Here is an 18,803-nt window from a genome sequence, read left to right as displayed (position 1 = left end):
GAACAGAGGCTGGCAGACTTTTAGCAGTGCTGGGCTGAATGGATGCAGCTCAGTCTTAGGGTGAGCTGCTGCTTGCAGGACGTCCTGCCTGGCACTCCCTCCCTACCCACCACTGCCAAATTGCTGCTGGTGTTCTGGTTTTGTGGTCTGGATAAAATTGCTTGGTGGCCTGGATCCAATCCATGGGCCACAAGTTGCTGACCCCTGAACTAGAACTGAAGTATTTGTTCATGCTGGTATTGTCTATTTCCATTTGTATTGGAAAGGATAACTTGTAAAGTGTGCTTCTCAGTCTGGACTCTCCTTCTGTTTTATGTCCTGGCTAGAATTACAATTGTACCACAGACTTGAAACTTTGTTACAGGAGGAGCAGTCTGTTGGTATGGAAATAATTTGATTCAGTATTTTGGGAGGAAAAGCACCATTGTATTTAATGCAGACAATTCTGGTAATTTATTTAATAGATTTCATAGACATCAGGGCTGGAAGGGACCTTGGGAGATCATCGAGTCCAGCCCCCTGCCCAAAGGGCAGGAAGTCAGCTGGGGTCAGAGGATCCCAGCAAGGTAAGCATCCAATTTACTCCTTGAAGGTGTTCAATGTAGGTGCTTGAACCATCTCCGCTGGCAGACTGTTCCAGACCTTGGGGGCTCGGACAGTAAAGAAATTCTTCCTTATGTCCAGCCTGAAACGGTCTTGCAGGAGTTTGTGACCGTTCGACCTCGTCATCCCTTGGGGCGCTCTGGTGAACAAACGTTCCCCCAGATCCTGGTGGTCACCCCTGATAAACTTATTGGTGGCCATCAGATCACCCCTGAGCCTGCGCTTTTCCAGGCTAAAGAGTCCCATGTCTCTCAGCCTGTCATCGTAAGATCTGTTTTCCTGACCTCTGATCATGCGTGTGGCTCTCCTCTGGACTCTCTCAAGCTTCTCCACATCCTTTTTGAATTGTGGAGCCCAAAACTAGACGCTGTACTCTAGCTGCGGCCTCACTAAGGCCGAGTACAAGGGGAGAATGACGTCCTGGGATTTGCTTGAGAAGCATCTATGGATGCAAGCCAGTGTTTTGGTCGCTTTACTAGCCGCAGCATTGCATTCCAGGCTCATGTTCATCTTGTGGTCAACCAGGACCCCCAAGTCTCTTTCTTCCATAGTGCTAGCCAGCATACCACTGCCAAGCCTATAAGGATGCTGCAGGTTTTTCTTCCCAAGGTGGAGAAGCTTGCATTTTTCGGTGTTAAACACCATCAGGTTCTTGTCCACCCATTTGCTGAGCCTGTCCCGGTCAGCCTGGATCTCCCACCTGTCTTCTGGTGTGGATGATTTGCCCCAAAGTTTGGTGTCACTGGTGAACTTGGCCAATCTGCTTCTGAGTCCAATGTCCACATCACTGAAGACGTTGAACAATATGGGTCCAAGGACAGAGCCTTGAGGGACCCCACTGGTCACAGGGCACCATGATGAGTGACTTCCATCAATTACTACCCTCTGGGTCCGACCACGGAGCTAGTTTTCCAGCCAGCGGATCATGGTGGACCCAGGGCCAGAATTGGCCAGTTTCGCCAAGAGGTGATCATGGGATACCAGATTGAAGGCTTTTCTGAAGTCAAGATATATGACATCAATCTCATCTCCCTTGTCCAGGTGATAGGTCACCTGGTCGTAGAAGGAAATGAGACTCGTCAAGCAAGACCTACCCGCAACAAACCTGTGCTGGCTATCCCTTAGGATGTTGGCGTTGGCCAGTCCATCAAGGATGGCCTCTTTAATAAACTTTTCTAAGATCTTCCCCAGGATAGAAATCAGGCTGATGGGCCTATAGTTTGCCGGATCCACTTTCCTTCCTTTCTTGAAGATAGGCACCACATTGGCCTTCTTCCAGTCTTCGGGCACTACACCAGAGTGCCAGGAGTTTTCAAAGGTCCATGCCAGAGGCTGGGCTATGACGCTCGCCAGCTCCTTGAGCACCCTGGTGTGTAGATTGTCAGGGCCGGCTGACTTGAAGGTATCGAACCTCTCAAGGTGTTCCTTCACGAGGTCAGCATTAATGGAGGGCAGGGGATCTCCCTCACCTGGACCTCCCTGTCCTGTAGTGGGCATGGGTGTCCCATGAGACTACTGAAAGACTGATGCAAAGTACCCATTTAATAGGTTGTTTGTTTGTTTGTTTTGTTTTTTTTTCCTGGGCGTCAGTTGTCAGTTGCCCCATCTGGTTCATCAGGGGTCCGATGTTGCCCTTGCTTATCCTCTAGCTCCCCCACATCTGAAAAAGGACTTTTTATTGTCCTTGATGCTTGAAGCTAGTTGGAGTTTAGTTGCAGCCTTGGCTTTCCTGGTTTGCTCCCTGTGGGACCGGACCAGTGCAGAATAATCCTCCTTGGAGGTGACTCCCATCCTTTTGTAGGCCTTTCTTTTTAAGGGTGTGCTGGAGGGCAGTGCCTCTGGGGCAAGTGAGGTTCCCTATGTTAGAGTTGGGGAAACTGCTACAGAGGGATGTTAGTTGTCCAGGGTCATATAAGAAGAACTTGAGACAACCAGGAGCTCCTAACCCTTCCTGTATTCTAGTGAGTAGACCTAGCTTCCTTATTATTTATATAGCACCGAAATGTCTTAAGTACTAGATTGTGTACTGTCACAAAGGCTTGGGCCTTTCATGAGTATCTTGATGGTATTGTTACTGTATGTTTAATGACTTTATTTATTAATTTACTTGCCACTTTATGCTTTGCAGGTCTAAAGCTATTTTATAAACATTAATTCTCTTCTCATGCCTGCAGTGCAAGGTGACATTGTCTTATGTTGCATGCAAGGAAACATTTATATAAAGAAGGTAGAAGATCTGGTTTCCAGACTTGTACTGTTACTGTATTGCTCTCTAAACAGCTCCTATTTGAGCACTGTATCTTGTTTTTTGTTTTTGGGTTTTTTCTGACAAAATCTGCTCTGATAGTTAAAACATGTATATTTTATATTATTGCGAGCGTTTCATGTGTGTTGTATTTTGGAGTTTAGTTTTTTTTCCCCACCTTCTTGTCTAAAGCTCAAGATCTGTACTGGGCCTGTGATGTGTAGCTAAAAACATAATAGGGTTTTAAGACTTTATAGTGTGACAAGCATTCTGCTCTTTTATAGATATTTTAGTGAGATTAGTATCTTTTAAGGAGTGGTCTTGTTGCTGTCTGTACTATCGTTCTTACATTATTTTTCCTTTAATGAGATACAATGTAGCCAAGGAATTTGCAGCAAAGACTTGGGTGAAAGAGTTTAATAGCCAGACTGAGATCACCAAGTGGGTGGGATCAGAAAGCCTTGACTGGAGCATTAGGAAGAGACCTTTTGTTATTACTTTAAAACTTTGTATCTTGTAGTGTTGTATTCTCTCTTGAATAAAAAGTAAAATATTTTAACTGAAACATAATCTTTTAAATATGTTTTTATTACAGGCATCATTTTTATTACAGGCAGTATGCATTATTATTTCTGAATAAAATACAAGGTAGTGATATAATAGTAAAGATTACTTTTTCAAACCAGTTTAAAAAAAAAAAAAAAGCACTTGTTTCAAACCCTTTGGCCAGCTTGTCTGTGATCTGCTTTACTTTAACATTAAGTTTGAAATGTAACACAAGTGGTGAATGTCTTGAGGCATGCTGGGGGAAAAAAATAGTAATAATCATTATTACAGCATGTGTGATTTCAATTTTTCAACAACTTTTTTTTCTATTTTGTACTTTGTGTACCTAGATATAGTAAGTAGTAGGCAACCATCAATCTTCTGGATCATGGTTTATCTGTTAGAGGTCTTGTCAGGTGCCTGTTATCCGTTTGTCTTGAGTCCTGCAACCATCACACCAAGACCTTCGACTCGTATGCCTAGGCGAGACTATGGAAGAGTGGAGGCTGCCCAAGACTTACCACCCCCACTTTACCCCTTTGAGACGATCCAAAGGCCATACTGAGTCCAGCTGTTCAGCACCTCAATGGTTGTAGCTTCTCCCAGAGAGTAACAGATAAGAACTATTCAAGAGGAGGTTGGATGATCACCTGTCTGGGGTCTTGTGAACCCAGCATTCATTCCTGCCTGTGGCCGGGGGTCAGGCTAGATGATCTGTTCAGGTCCCTCCTGACCCTAGCTACTGTGAAACTGCTGCTGACTGCCTAATGCTTCACCAAGGACTTGTTAATAAGATTGTAGCCAGTTGCTTTAATGTTTAACAGATGTACAGTAACTGTAGGTAAATTTGCTAGTTTAGAGGATATGTTATTTGGACAAAGCCTTTCTATTTTAAGGATCAGTATGGTTGGTGGATGATTACAAATGTAAAATGACGTAGTTCTGAGATTTCAAGGCAGGAGACTGTACACAATCTAGAAGAAAAATGCTCTGTGAAGTATTAGTCAAGTAAATTGATTATTCCAGATTTACTGCCTCTCTTGAGAGAATAAGCAGCTAAGGCTTAAGTTTCAGGAGAGAGAAATAGACTGTTTGTAATTGCCAGTTCTGTATTGCCATACACTTCATAAAATAAGCTTGCCATTAAATCATGCTTAGCAGAAAAAAATGAGAGAAAATGTCATACCAGATTTCTAGGGTATGAAAACATTTGAACTTTTCTCATTAGCAGGGTTGGTCTACCTGAAAAGAATGTCTTATCAGAGTGAAGAATAGCTGACTGTTTTGAGTTCAGTAATAGTCTTTGTGTGGAGGAAAGAAAAACACAAAAAGCCTGAGTTCTGATGATACCTAGACCTGATGCTGTAAAATAACAAGAGCAGGTTAAATGTGGATACTGTGCTTGGTTTAATAATGTGCTTGGTACTTGGCTTCCTAATACATGGACATCCAGAGTTAGGTATTTTTTGTCCTGGGCCAACTTTCACATATTCAAAACTATTCTAAAGTCCATGATGCATATTAATCTTGGCATAAAAAATCAGTTATTCTTCTGTTTTGTTTAGGAATGCATGCATTTTTTGCATAATTACTTAACAGCCAACAGAGTTGGGGAAGCATGAACAAAGAAATAGGAACAAAATGCTGGATCACACAAAGAAACAAAAACAGTTATGACATTAGGAACAGTGTTCGCGATATGGAATCTATATGCACGTAGAATTTAATCTCGAACAGGTCCCACTCTTCTTGAAATGGCCCTCCAGTGTGATATTCGGCTATTAATCTAAGGAAGACTACAGTAGCAGGGAAGAAAGTACAGGGGGATGGAAAAATGCCAGGGCATAAGGAAAGTAAATATAGAACCCTAGTATAGCCTATGGGGAGACTCAGCCTGCTGTAAAATAAATAAATAAATGTGGGGAATCTTTTATAGCAATTCAGTTTTCAGTATTTCAATTCCATTAATATTTCTACCTGTCCTAGGCAGTAGTAAGCTTTTCAGCTGTTCAGGGTGAGCAACATCATAATATAAATAAATAGGAGGTTTTAAATTTCAAGTTATAGTTTAAGTGAAGTCTTTATGCTTTTTTCATGGTTCTTATACAAATATGGATGAAAATAATTCTGATCTTGAAAATGATAACGCAGAACTAATTACAGCAAAAGCTGCATTGTCCGGCACCTTACAAACCGGCATGCTCTATTAACTGGCATGCTGGTCAGCATGGTAAAAGCGAAACCGTAAGGGCCCACTGTGGCACTTCCAGTTTTGCTTAGCCCCCACAGCCCAGGGCAAAGCAGCCTGTGCTGTTGAGCCCCCATGGCCCAAGGCATAGTAGCTTGTGTGGAGCTCCCCTTCCTGTCCCCCAGCATGTTGATGCAGCAGGAGGGGTGGTGGCGCACCAGATGCGGCAGGAGGGTGCGGCATATTTGGTTATCCAGCACCCCCCCTCCCTCCCATTCCCTATGGGTGTCAGATAACAAAGCTTTTGCTGTATGTACTTTGAAGCTTTCAACACAGCTGTAAAAATTTAGTGACTTTATTTCTCTGCTCTTTCCTTTCTGAAGCCCCACAAACTTTGTGAAAATCTATGAAAATGTAGTATCTCAACTTACAAGTTTTTTGTTTCCAGGAACAAATGATGAGAAAGAAGCAGGCAATGCATCTTGATGCACGATATGTCACAATGGTGGAGAATGCTTACTACTACTGTAATCCCCCTCCGGCTGAAAAAACTGTGAAAAAGAAACGCCCACCTTTGCAGGAGTATATTCGTAAGCTTCTCTACAAAGATCTTTCCAAGGTCACTACTGAGAAGGTGAGTCTGTGTACCATGGTGTTGCATGTGACAGTTGTGATATGCCACAACATTTCCGCTGTTCTAGTTCATGAAATTTTTTTTCACAAAACATAATTCTATGGGCTTATTAGAACCTATAAGTAAAAGGCTGATTCATTCATTGTAATAGTGGCAAGACGTTTTGAACTATCCAGAGCTGAATTTAGATTTTGAAGTGATCCCGAAAGTTTGAACACAGCAGAGTGGGTTTGCTATTTAGTGTTCCCAGCAGAGGAGAAACTGCTCTGTTCATTAGGTTTATGCTGGAGTTGGATGCGTTTTCTGAACTGTTAAGTTCACAGAAACGTGTATGCAATTAGGAAAAATATTTAGTACAAGTCCATACGAATATTGAAGCAGAGGTACAGCTATAAGCCATTCAGCTTCCAGAAAGGGAAAGATAGTAGATCTGATTGAATCATGTTAGAAACTGAAAACTTCACAAGCTAGTAATAAAGTTTGTCTTTAAGGAAAACTTGGAGAATCTGCAGCATGTCTGAGGTATTACTTGGCTTCTCCGTAGACATCCAGGTTATGCCTTATTATTAAGTGCCAAATGAGTGCAGTACCAAAGCATCTGGAGATGTTTGCATTCTGCAGTTTAGTCAGACCAGTTATATTCTCCGTTCTCTCTCTTTAATAGTATTAAGCACAATAGATAGCACACACCCAGAAAGAATAAAATCCTTAGCTACTGTTAAATTAGTAAAGACCTACATCAATCTAGTATCAAAAGTTCAGATTTATAACTTGTATGTTTTCAGATTTTTCTGTGTTAGGCTGTTTTCTTCTTCTCACATTTAAAACAATTTTAGGTATAGGTTAGGCTTTAGGCTTTGTGGAAGGTTTTTTTTTTTTTTCTTTTCAGTTCTACTTGTCTTTTGCTACATCGCTGTTTACTTCAAGAGAAAAACATAGCATTTTCTATTAGTCTTGTTTTTTCAGTGCACTTTCCTCTAGGATAATTCTGCTGTTTTCTAGTATCCTACAAATTCCAGCTAATTCTGATCCTGTGTAAAACAAGCCTTCAATCATGGATTATACCAAAAAAGAGGATACATTATCAGCTTCCATACTGTCAAAATAGACTAAAAGTCAATTGTCTATCCCAGCTGAGGTGGCCCAAGAGACTGGTATGCTAAGATATGCCAGTTTCTGTAGCCAGCAGCTCACCAAGAAGAGCTGTGGCTAGCAGCCTAGCCAGCCAGCCACCTTTTGACTCTACCATCTGAGTGACATCACACGTTCCCACTTAGCCTGGTGAACAGCAAGTGGCTTTCAGTGAGAACTGTAAACTTGTATCTCTAGATCTATAGTCAGAGATCATAAAAACTCTGTTTTTGGCCCCCTTGGGTACTTCCTACTCCAGGAACCATAATATAGAAAATGATCTTGGTATTTGTATTGGTTAGTTATTCTCCCGCTTGGACTTCCATCAAGGTTGTTTCTTGCTGGCTGCCTGGAATGTGTGTATCTAGATGTGTATCTAGCTGGGGTAATGTAGGCCCAGCACTCTTTCCTGCTTATGCAGGGGGTCGGACTCGATGATCTATTGAGGTCCCTTCCGACCCTAGTATCTATGAATCTATAAGAAAGGGAGGTAGTTTCCACAATGACACCAGTCTTTCCCATGGAGTAGACTTTAGATTGTATCCCTGTGAGTTAAGTAATCTGTCCATTATGTTTGTTTGTTTTTTGAGTAACATGTGTTATCGAACCATTGCCAAGTATGTGTGGGAGGTGGGGGTTGTGTTTTTTTTTAAATAAGAGATCACAAATTCTTTTGACCTGAAACTTGTAATGACTATGGGTGCATGCAGACACTTCTGGGGGGGAGTTTGATCAAGTTAATAAAGGCCACCCAATCTAAAGTAAGTTGGGCTGGGAGGATTACCAAGGGAGGGATCGGGGTGGACAGTAGACTCCTGGGGGTAGGAATCATAGGTGGGGGGAGAATTGGGGGGGCAGGTGGGGTCTGTGGAGGGGTGTTGCTGGGGTCTGGGAGACTTGGCAGGATCTGGGGGGGTGGGGAGGCTCTCCTACCCCCTCCCCCTCCCCCCCCCCCCCCGAACCAGGGGCTATTTTTAGCTCTGCCAACCCCTACCTCCTCCCACCTGCCCCTTCCCCTGCCCCAACTTATTTCCTCAGATCCAGGCACTAGTGAATGCTGGTAAAACCAGCATCAGAAGCAGCTTGCAGGATGAGGGGAGGGGTTTAGTGGGCTGGGAGAGGGGCTGGCTGGTCTGCAGGTGGGAGGGACGTTGTCTGTCTGGGCATGGGGGGAGCCAGGGGGGCTAAAAATAGTCTGATGCTATTAACTTAGATTTTTGGCCGTTAGATTTATCTGCCTGCCCTGAACTTCTGTATAGTTTGCACTTAAATTAACCTAACTTGGGATCTAAGTGTAAGGTTCATACCTGGGCAAATTAAGATTGGGTGGCCATTTTTAACGCATCTAACCTCCCCAAATACCTGTATGCACCCTGTAAGACCATTACCAGCTCTTTATTTATAAATATCCCAACATTTCCTTTAATTTTGATGGCATAGTTTGAACTTCTACCTATTGAATTGTATGTTTAAAAAAATCCTGTCTTAGGTCCTGAGACAAATGCGCAAGCTGCCCTGGCAGGACCCGGAAGTGAAAGACTATGTTATATGTTGCATGATCAACATCTGGAATGTGAAATATAATAGCATTCACTGTGTAGCCAACCTCTTAGCAGGATTGGTACTTTACCAAGAGGATGTTGGCATTCATGTGGTGGATGGAGTACTAGAAGATATTCGACTAGGAATGGAGGTAAAAAATGACCTTTGTAAACTTAACTTCTCGCGTGTGTGTACTTTTGTGTTTGTTTTCAGCTTCTTGTTTGACGGCAGATCTTAAAAGTGAAAGAAATTTGAAAAAAGGGAAGAGGTTCTTGGAACAATTCTTTCCATGTCGCACAGAATTGTTTCCTACACTGTATTTATGATGATTTTCAAATCTAGTATTAAAGTCTCAAGCTACAGGTGATTAGCCCATAATGTGATAGAGCTCACAATTGGAGGAAGCTTTTTGAGGGGCAGGGGCAGATGGTGGTAGTGAACACCAGATATAGTATTTCAAATGATGCAGATAATGGATGTAACCTTTTAAAGTAGTTGCTGTCTGGCCAGGTTCCAGCGCTACCTGCAGTACTTCATAGGCCAAATTTATTTGATATATGAATTTTGTAAAACTCAATCCATCTTTACATTTTACTGCAGCGAATTATTATATAAAATTTAAAATTAAGGTTGGAAGGGACTTCAGGAGGTCATCCAGTCCAACCCCTGCTCAAAGCAGGACCATCCCCAACTAGATCATCCCAACCAAGGCTTTGTCTAGCCAGATCTTAAAAACCTCCAAGGATGGAGAGAGAGTGCACCATTTCTCTGGGTAGCCTGTTCCAGATATCAAGGAGGTTGCTTGTTATTAAAAGCAAGTTTCTTTGTAGGTTTGAGTTTTTATAATCAGTTTTACAGTCTCTAACAAATTCTTTTTGAATGCAAGAACCTAAGAAATGCCATACTGAGTTAGACTACAGGTCTCTGTTCCTTTTACTCTCTGAGTGATACTTCAGAAAAGGGTATCTAAGTATGGCTATCCAGACTGATCAATCCATTACTTCTCTCCACCTGCAGCTTCAAGCATTCAGAGGCTTAGGAAGTCCGATAATTTTTGAGGCTGCAGCCCTAATGTGGTACATTTTAATACCCACTGATGGACATATCCTCCATGATTTTGTCCAAGCCCCTTTTGAATCATTTTGTGTAGAAGTGTAAAAATAAGTAAGATAAACTGTTAAATCTGGATGTTTTCTTTTAAGGTTAACCAGCCCAAGTTTAACCAGCGGCGGATCAGCAGTGCCAAGTTCCTGGGGGAACTTTACAATTACCGAATGGTAGAGTCAGCTGTAATATTTCGAACTCTGTATTCATTTACATCATTTGGCGTAAACCCTGATGGTAGTTCTAGTCCACTGGACCCTCCAGAACACCTTTTCCGAATTAGGCTGGTTTGCACCATACTTGATACCTGTGGGCAATATTTTGACAGGGGCTCCAGCAAACGGAAACTTGACTGCTTCCTTGTCTATTTTCAGGTATGAATAAACTATTATATTTACAATGTGTCAGGTATTTTTATCTACATGTTATCTTATTTATTCATAGTGTGCTTAGAACTTTTATATCTATTGCTTGGACCCTTTGTTCAGCAGTGCATTTCACAATGGCTTAAGTTAATTGTACAAGTAATCACTGGGATTTACTCACATCATTAAATTAAGGACCTCCTTAAATGTTTTATATCGAGATCTCAATCTGAACTAATGTGTAATATATTAAAATAATATTTAGATGTCAGGTATAGCTAGATGTTAGTATGGTAACTCAGTGAATTATCTTGAAATATATTCATAGTATAAATGTCTTGCTGTGCTTATAGTTTCTTGTTCCATTTCAAGTTGCACAAAAACGGAAGGAAAACAAGGCAGTTAAAAGAGGAATTAGACTTGTGTGACGACCAGCATTCTGGCATGTTGGTCTAGATATTGACTCAGTTCATCAGCGTGCGGTTAAGCTGGGAAATGATTCTATTTAATATTATCGTTTTCAAGTGTTTGAGTTCCAAAAAACCCATATCACATTTGATCAGATGGTTAGACCTGGAAGGTGGAAAGTCAGGTCAGGTTCCTTCCCATTTGCATGTTACTGCCTTTCCTGCTGTTCATACCCTCTTCAGGTACCCTTTTGCCACCCCATTGTTCAAATCCTTCTCTTAAGTACATTTGTATAAGTAAGAGCACAGTTTGAGTTTGAATTTTACATACCATATTCTGAAAGGTCCATGTGCTAGCTTGCTCTAGGGATTTTCATAATAGGAGGATACAGATTTGGAAAGAAGCAAAATCTGCCAAAGACAGAAACTAAATCTGCCTTGATCTAAAGTTAGAACATATGCTGAACTTCATCTTTTTTTTTTTTTAAATAAATTGTATTTGGCCATATTTATCCAAGCATTTAAGGTGGGAGGCATTTTTAGAGGCTTGGAGGTCACTAGGTGCCCAGCTCTGAAAGAACTAGAGCTTTAAAAGCTGTTTATGTTTAGTATCTACTTTCAGTATCTACTACCATAATAATTCAAAAGCAGTTCTAGTAAAATGAGCCCGTGGCCATAAAATTCACTTTGTCAGTTCTTATAGCTCATTTATGAAGCTGTATATAACCTGTATAGTCAAAATGTAACTAAATTTTGGACTGACACTTCAAGATGTCATGTGGATTTTCTGTTTTAGGGTTTGCTTTGAATTATTTAAAAATATTTATGCAAGATATATAATTTTAAAATGTTTGTAATAAACTGCATGCTTATACATGGTCTTTAATGTTTGTGATAAAATAGCTCAGAATGCAATATTGTGTATATGTTTATGCACATATATTCTATAACTTGTTAGGATATTTTATATTTCAGAGATACGTTTGGTGGAAAAAAAGTTTGGATGTGTGGACAAAAGATCATCCCTTTCCTATTGACATTGATTATATGATCAGCGATACACTAGAACTCCTGAGACCAAAGATAAAGCTCTGCAGTTCTCTGGAAGAAGCTGTCAGGCAGGTACAAGACTTGGAACGAGAATTCTTAATAAAACTAGGTAAGAAACAATTTGGGGGGAAAGAAGTGTCTGATATTTGCATCTTAACCCCTGTACTTGTGTTCTTTACTACTGATATTATGATGCATTTGGACACTGTTACCATTTTGCATTTTTGATCTACAATTAATCCATGTATCGCATTAATTTGAGGCAATTAGAAGAACACTGAACATGAAGGTGATTTGTCTACATTGTAGATGGGGGAGGAAAACACCTGAGGGACTTTTAACTTTTTCTAATGTACCAGAACTGACACTCTCATGGTGACCAGGGAGCAAGCAAACAAGGGAAGCAGTTTGCAAGCAGTTTGCAGGTCAGTTTGCTGCTCCCCTCTTTGAAGGGGATCCTTTAAGCTCGGTGAGAGAGAGGAAGCAGGGGAAAAAGAAACCTTTTGGGACCAAGGAGCAGTAAACAGGCCATTTTACATGCAAATTTGCTAGGGAAGGTCTGAGGTAGCAAGAGCAAGGCAGTGGATTAAGCAACCCAGAGAAATGACTGGAAGAGGTTTCATTGCTAGAACCGCTGCCACCACCTCTGCTTGCACCTGTGAGGTGCCTGTCCAGGCAGGACCACTCACTGTTGAGACTTGCACCCAGGTCCTAATTTGGCACTCTGAAGACTCTGGCTTACAGGCTCCTTCCAGTGACAGCCAGGAGGGACAGTGTGAGCAGTGCCTCTTCGTAGTGTCCCTCAGGAAGCAGGTAAGAGAGCTACAGGAGGAGGTGGCAAGGCTCTGAAGCATCCTCTGCCATGAGAACTTTATCAGTTCAGTACTGAACAAGACTCTTAAGACTATGGAGGAAGGACTGCCAAAGGCAGTGCTAGAGAAGGGATGGGGCATGGGGCCCTGGGAAGATGGAACTTGGAAGCTTGTGACCTGATAGGAAGCTGAAGTCTTCATCTCCACCTGCAGCAGTTTGCCTGAAGAACAGTATGAAGCCCTAGCAACAGAAGAGGTGGGGCATGTTTTATTGATGGAGGAGGACAAGCCAGGCCTCCTCAAGGTGGGAAGGATTGAGACCACTTCCACCACAAAATGATGGGTGGTAGTAGTTGGAGACTTCCTTCTGTGGGGGATGGAAACACCCATGTATCAATGTGACCTGTTGTCTCTGGAGCTCTGCTGCTTGCCCAGTGCATGGATCTGTGATGTCACAGAAGGATTAGTGAGACTCATCTAGCCCTCTGATTACTACCCCATGCTGCTCATCCGTGTGTCCACCAGCGATACTAACAAGGGACTTCAGCTACCTTGACGTCTGCAGAGAGAACAATACAGCAGTGTGCAGGCAATCCAGGAAGTTTTTGGAGTGTTGGGGACAAATTCCTGGTGCAAGTGCTGGAGAGCCAACTAAGGACATACTCTCTTCTTGACTTGCTGCTCACAAACAGGGAAGAGTTGGTGGGAAATGTAGTAGTGGATGGCAGCTTGGGCAGCAGTGACTATGAGATGATTGAGTTCAGGATGCAGAGGAAAGGAAGGGAGGAGAGCAGCAGAGTAAGGACCCTGGACTTCAGAAAAGCAAACTTCAACTTGCTCAGGGAACTCATTGGCAGGACCCCCTGGGAAGCCAGTCTGAGCAGGAGAGGAGTCCAGGAGAGCTGGCTGTACTTTAAGAAAACTTTACTCAGAGTGCAGGAACAAACTATCCCAATGAGCAGGAAGACTAGCAAGTATGGCAGAAGATCAGCTTAGCATAGCAGGGAATTCTTCCTATATGCTTCCTTTTTGTGTTTTAGCTCACTGAAGTGGAAACTTGGAGAAGCAATTAGAGAGGAGTATAAGAGTATCGCTCGAGCATATAGGGATGAAATCAGGAAGACCAAAGCACAACTGGAGTTGCAACAAGCAAAGGATGTGAAGGGTAACAAGAAGGGTTCCTACAAGTATGTCGGCAAAAAAAGGAGGATCAGGGAAAGTTGTGGGTCTTTTACTAAATGGGGAAGGCAACCTGATGGCAGGATACAGAAAAGACTGAAGTGCTCAATGCCTTTTTCACCTCAGTCTTCATGGGCAAGGTCAACTCCCAGAGTGCTACACCTAGCAACAGAGTCTGGGGAAGAGGGGAGCAGCCAGGAGTGTCAAAAGAACAGTTTAGGGACTATTTAGCAAAGCTGGACATCTACAAATCCACAGGGCCAGACAGGATGCAACCGAGGGTGCTGAGGGAGTTTGATGTGATTGCAGAGCCGCTGGCCGTCATCTTTAAAAACTCATGGCAATTGGGAGAGGTCTCGGATGATTGGAAAAGGGCAAGTATAGTTCCTGTCTTTAAGAAAAGGAAGATGAAGGATTTGAGGAACTACAGACCAGTCAGTCTCACCTTAGTCCCTGGCAAAATCGTGGTGCAGGTCCTCAGGGAAGCCATTTCTAAGCACTTGGAGGAGAAGTTGATTTTGTAGCAGTCAGCATGGGTTCACCAAGGGCAAGTCATGTCTGACCAACTTGATTGCCTTTTCTGAGGAGATGACTGGCTCTGTGGATGTGGTATACCTTGACTTTAGCAAGGCCTTTGACATGGTCTCCCACAACATTATCGCAGGCAAGCTAAGAAAGTACAGGCTGGCTGAATGGGCTGTGAGGTGGACAGAAAACTGGCTGGATAGTCGGGCTTAAAGGGTAGTAATTAATGGCTTGATGTCTAGCTGGCAGCCGGTATCAAGTGGTGTGCCCCAGAGGTCAGTCCTAGGGCAGGTTTTGTTCAATGTCTTCATCAGCGACCTAGAAGATGGGATGGAGGGCACTCTCGGCAAGTTTGCAGATGATATCGAGCTGGAGAGAGTAGTAGATAGATATACTGGAGGGTAGAGCTAGGATTCGGAGAGACCTTGACGAAATGGAGGATTGGACCAAAAGAAATTTCATGAGGTTCAATAAGGACAAGTGCAAAGTCCTGCATTTAGGATGAAACAATCCCATGTACCAGTACAGGCTGGGGACCAGTTTGCTGAGCAGCAGCTCTGCATGGAGCCACCACACAGTGGAGGGAGTCAGGGGCATGGTGAGCATGCAGCAGGGCAGCAGAAGAGGGAGGGAGGGGGCTGGATGCAGCAGCTGGAGGGGAAGAGGAGAGAGGGAGAGAGACCCGTGGGTCATGGCAAGCTGTTAGTTATGCTAATGGGTCCTAGTGTGAAAAAGGTTGAGAAACACTGTCCTAGATTAGCAGAGCAGCCACCATGAGCAGCACATCCCCCGGTGTGGCTGTATGCTGATTCAGGATTGTTTCAGTGCCGACTGGGCCTCCAGGGCCATGCTACACAGCTCCACAGTGGTAGTGGTTCCAGATCCCAAGTGTAAAGGTAGTTTATGGGACTGACGTGGCCCACGGACTGGTGCCATACCATTTCATATGTGCCATAGGGGCAGATGAGTTTGATACCCCTAGTTTGACTGTTAGTGGAAACCTACACATGTGATGGATGTCTCCTTCAATGCGTGCTAATTAGCACGCATTGGAGCAGATGAAATTAATCAAGTCTGCTGGAGTATGCTAATTAATGTGCGCCAGCAGCCTCTGTGTCGCATCTATTCAGCGTCCCTGTGTTTCAAAATGGCAGTGGGTGAACTTTAACTGAAGTCATTGAATGAGTTTCAGGTGGCACATGTGCTGCCGTTTTGAAACATGGGATGCTGAATGCATGTGATGTCGCAGGTGCTTGAGAGCCATTCTATTTAAAACGATCCTTCTCCCCCTCCACCCGCCCCCGCCGGCCCTGGAACATGGGTATAGGCACCCAGTGTGTTTTTGGAAGTACAGGGACAAAATAATCCTTCCTTCATACGGTGCTCTTGGTTATTAAAATATTCAGTCCTTGTTGAATGGATGTATTCAGCTTCTTAGTGGAATCCCTGTCTTTCTGCAGTGTTTTTGGCTGTAGACTTTTACACTTACAGGTGTTATTTGTAGAATTGAAGTACTTGATCCTTTCTGACTCTAACTAAATCATCTCAGTTCTCAAGTAATCTTTTAACCCAAGTGTGGTTATTTGCAGCAGTCAATTAGTGTCACAACATTTTGAGTTTTTTCACTGGGCTGTTCACTTTACTATTCCATGATACTAGAAGGAAGTCAGAGTGAGAAACAAACCTTGGTAAGGAGTAACCTGAACTAGTAGATTTCATGATCACTCAAACTCCAGTCAAAAATGCTATTTATTACTATATTTACTTTCATTTCATGAAAATTTTTAAAAGATACCGGGCAATTCCTCTTGCAAGTGAAATTATTTCTACCTTTTAAAACTTTATTGTTAGGTTAGTTATGTCCAGTACATTAGAAGAATCTGTTTGCCTATGAAGTAAGAAGCAGCTTTGGAGAACAGCGTTTCATTGTGTTCATTTTGGCACCCGACAAGCTGATCACCGGTTTTCTTTTTCAAAAGATTGCATTGAATGAGCAGCCGTGTTGGGTCTCATACCACTGGTTGCTAACTTAAAAATGTGCTGTAGGATAATTGCCAATTTGCTATTATAACTGTTTTGGAGTAGGACCCAGAAGTCTTTTGTTTATCATTCTCTCTTCATCTCGTTGAATGTTGTTTTGATGGATGGTGAATGCTTTTAGTGGGAAACGGTTTTTAAATCATTTGAATGAGAGATCGGGCCAAACTTGAAATGACTATCTGCTTCTATGCGACTGTTTTGATTTTGTACAGTGTAAGAGAATACTTAGCCCTGAGACACAGGGGTACATTGTATGTCCCAACAGCAGCCCTTTTGCTTGACTGTTGGAGCAGCAGTGGTTCTGAAGGGGAAGTAGGTCTACTTTATTGCTATGAAAAGTGATCGTTTGAAACTCCAAAGTAGGAGGGAATGAGTATGTGAGCATGGCCACAACTTTGGTCAGAGTGCTATGAAGTACAATTCAGTACTATAGTATTTAATGCATTTATGAAGTTTGGTTAATTTTATTATGTTACATGTGAATATTCAAAAATTATTTGTGGTTGCTCCATTTGTGGATGTACAATTTGAAAAGCTTTATTTTAGAGCAAGTGAAAGGGAATACTGGATCCCATGAAATTGTTGGGGGTTTTTTTTTTAATCATGAGAAGATGCTGTGAAAGCCAAGTATTTTACTTTTGTATTCATGGCATAGATTTATACAGAATTGGGGTTAAAAGGGCTCTCAAGGGTAATCTAGTGTAGCCCCTTGCAGAGATGTAGGGTACACCAGACAGATGCCACCAGACATCCCCCAGAAAGATGCCTCTTCTTGAAACCCTCCCGTGAAAGAGATTCCATGACTTAGCTAGGCATGTCTATAAAATCCCTGAAAAGGAAAACATGTATGTTATAGTGAAGTATCTAACACCTCGCCAGTGAGCTGACATTGTGAAATACTGTATTTACTCAAATACAAGATGATCCCCCACTTAGATTATATATATGGAAAATTAATAAATTTGTTATAATTTTTCAGGTACAGAATTTAATTATTGGAGACTTACCTTGAATTTTTCCTCCTCCTACTGCTACAGCAGAGAAAATAAAACTGGGGGGGGGGGTTGTCAGGTGGCCTCCATGCCCTCTGACCTCCCCCCCAACTCTTTTTCCCCTGCAGCCCCTTCCCATCACACCCTGCTCTTCCTGAGCACATGGAAGTGAGGGGCAAATTTGAAAAGACTGGCTTGAAATAACATGTCTTTTTGTATGTAGGGAAGTTATTATGGGTGCCCATAGACTTAGGTCATCCAGAACTGATGCATTTTACTTTTTTGGAAACTGCTGCAAGTTTCAGCACAGGTACTCGATAAACCCACTTTTTGAACAGCACCTTTTACCTACTTTATATATAGTACAAACCGCGCATGATATTAATCAAGCCAAAGGTTCGTGATTTCCTATATAGTTCAGTGGGCTGGGCCCAGCAGAATCAACAGCATTTCCAGCCATGGTGACCTCATATAACTTAGCACTGCTCAGGATGTGTGTGTGTGTATTCCAGATTGCATCCCTTCTTCCCAGCCCCTCCCCCCCCCCCCCAAAAAAATCCTTGTGATAGCCTCCCACTCATGACATATAAGATGGGAAATGCCCTTCTTGAGAGCACAGAAAGGGATCTTGGAGTCGTTATTGACTCCAGGATGAACATGGCCTGACAATGCGAGGTCATGGCTGGCAGGGCTAATCGGACCTTGTCATGCATCCACAGATGCATCTCTGGCAGGTCCAAAGAGGTGATCCTCCCCCTCTGTGCGGCACTGGTCAGGCCACAGCTGGAGTACTGCGTCCAGTTCTGTGTGCCCCACTTCAGGAGGGATGTGGACACCATTGAGAGGGTCCAGAGGAGGCTACTCGCATGATCTGGGGACAACAGGGCAGACCCTGCAGTGAGAGACTGCGGGACCTGAACCTGTTCAGCCTTCACAAGAGAAGGCTGCGGGGGGACCTGGTGACTGTCTATAAACTCACATGGGGGGGGGGACCAGAAGGGCTTGGGGGAGACATTGTTTCCTCTAGCGCCCCCTGGCATAACAAGGAAGAACGGCCACAAGGTGTTGGAGAGGAGGTTTAGATTAGACGTCCACAAGAACTACTTCACGGTCAGGGCGGCTAGGATCTGGAAGCAACTTCCAAGGGAAGTGGTGCTGGCTCCTACCCTGGGGGTCTTTAAGAGGAGGCTTGATGCCTACCTGGCTGGGATCATTTGAGCCCAGTTTTTTTCTCCTGCCCAGGCAGGGGGTCGGACTTGAAGATCTACAAGGTCCCTTCTGACCCAAGTTCTGTAGTTCTGTGACTGGAACCACGTGGTCTTGTCATGAGTCCTGGGACCCACCAAAAACTTATGTGCAGATGAGGTGCGGGGCAACCTGTTCTGGCTCCACCTCATGGAGAGCAAGGCCACAATGCTGGTTGGCTTTAAGAAATCCTAA

General features: G+C 43.1%; 1 protein-coding gene across 7 annotated transcripts in view; it reads left to right on the top strand.

The window, feature by feature from the left end:
- UPF2 (UPF2 regulator of nonsense mediated mRNA decay) overlaps nucleotides 1–18,803 on the top strand; it is a 110,630-nt gene that overhangs the window by 53,433 nt on the left and 38,394 nt on the right. For all 7 annotated transcript variants that reach the window (XM_090041782.1, XM_090041777.1, XM_090041781.1 and 4 more), the window contains 4 exons: nucleotides 6,031–6,216; nucleotides 8,837–9,040; nucleotides 10,092–10,367; nucleotides 11,741–11,924. In XM_090041782.1, the coding sequence (XP_089897908.1) occupies nucleotides 6,031–6,216; nucleotides 8,837–9,040; nucleotides 10,092–10,367; nucleotides 11,741–11,924 (850 nt within the window). The remainder of the gene's footprint in view (nucleotides 1–6,030; nucleotides 6,217–8,836; nucleotides 9,041–10,091; nucleotides 10,368–11,740; nucleotides 11,925–18,803) is intronic.

The sequence above is a fragment of the Crocodylus siamensis genome, chromosome 4, assembly GCF_052110815.1.
Source record: "Crocodylus siamensis isolate JL-2025a chromosome 4, ASM5211081v1, whole genome shotgun sequence".
Classification (NCBI taxonomy): Eukaryota; Metazoa; Chordata; order Crocodylia; family Crocodylidae; genus Crocodylus; species Crocodylus siamensis.
The sequence above is the reverse complement of the archived record's forward strand: the minus strand, read 5'-3'. Positions and strand labels throughout refer to the sequence as shown.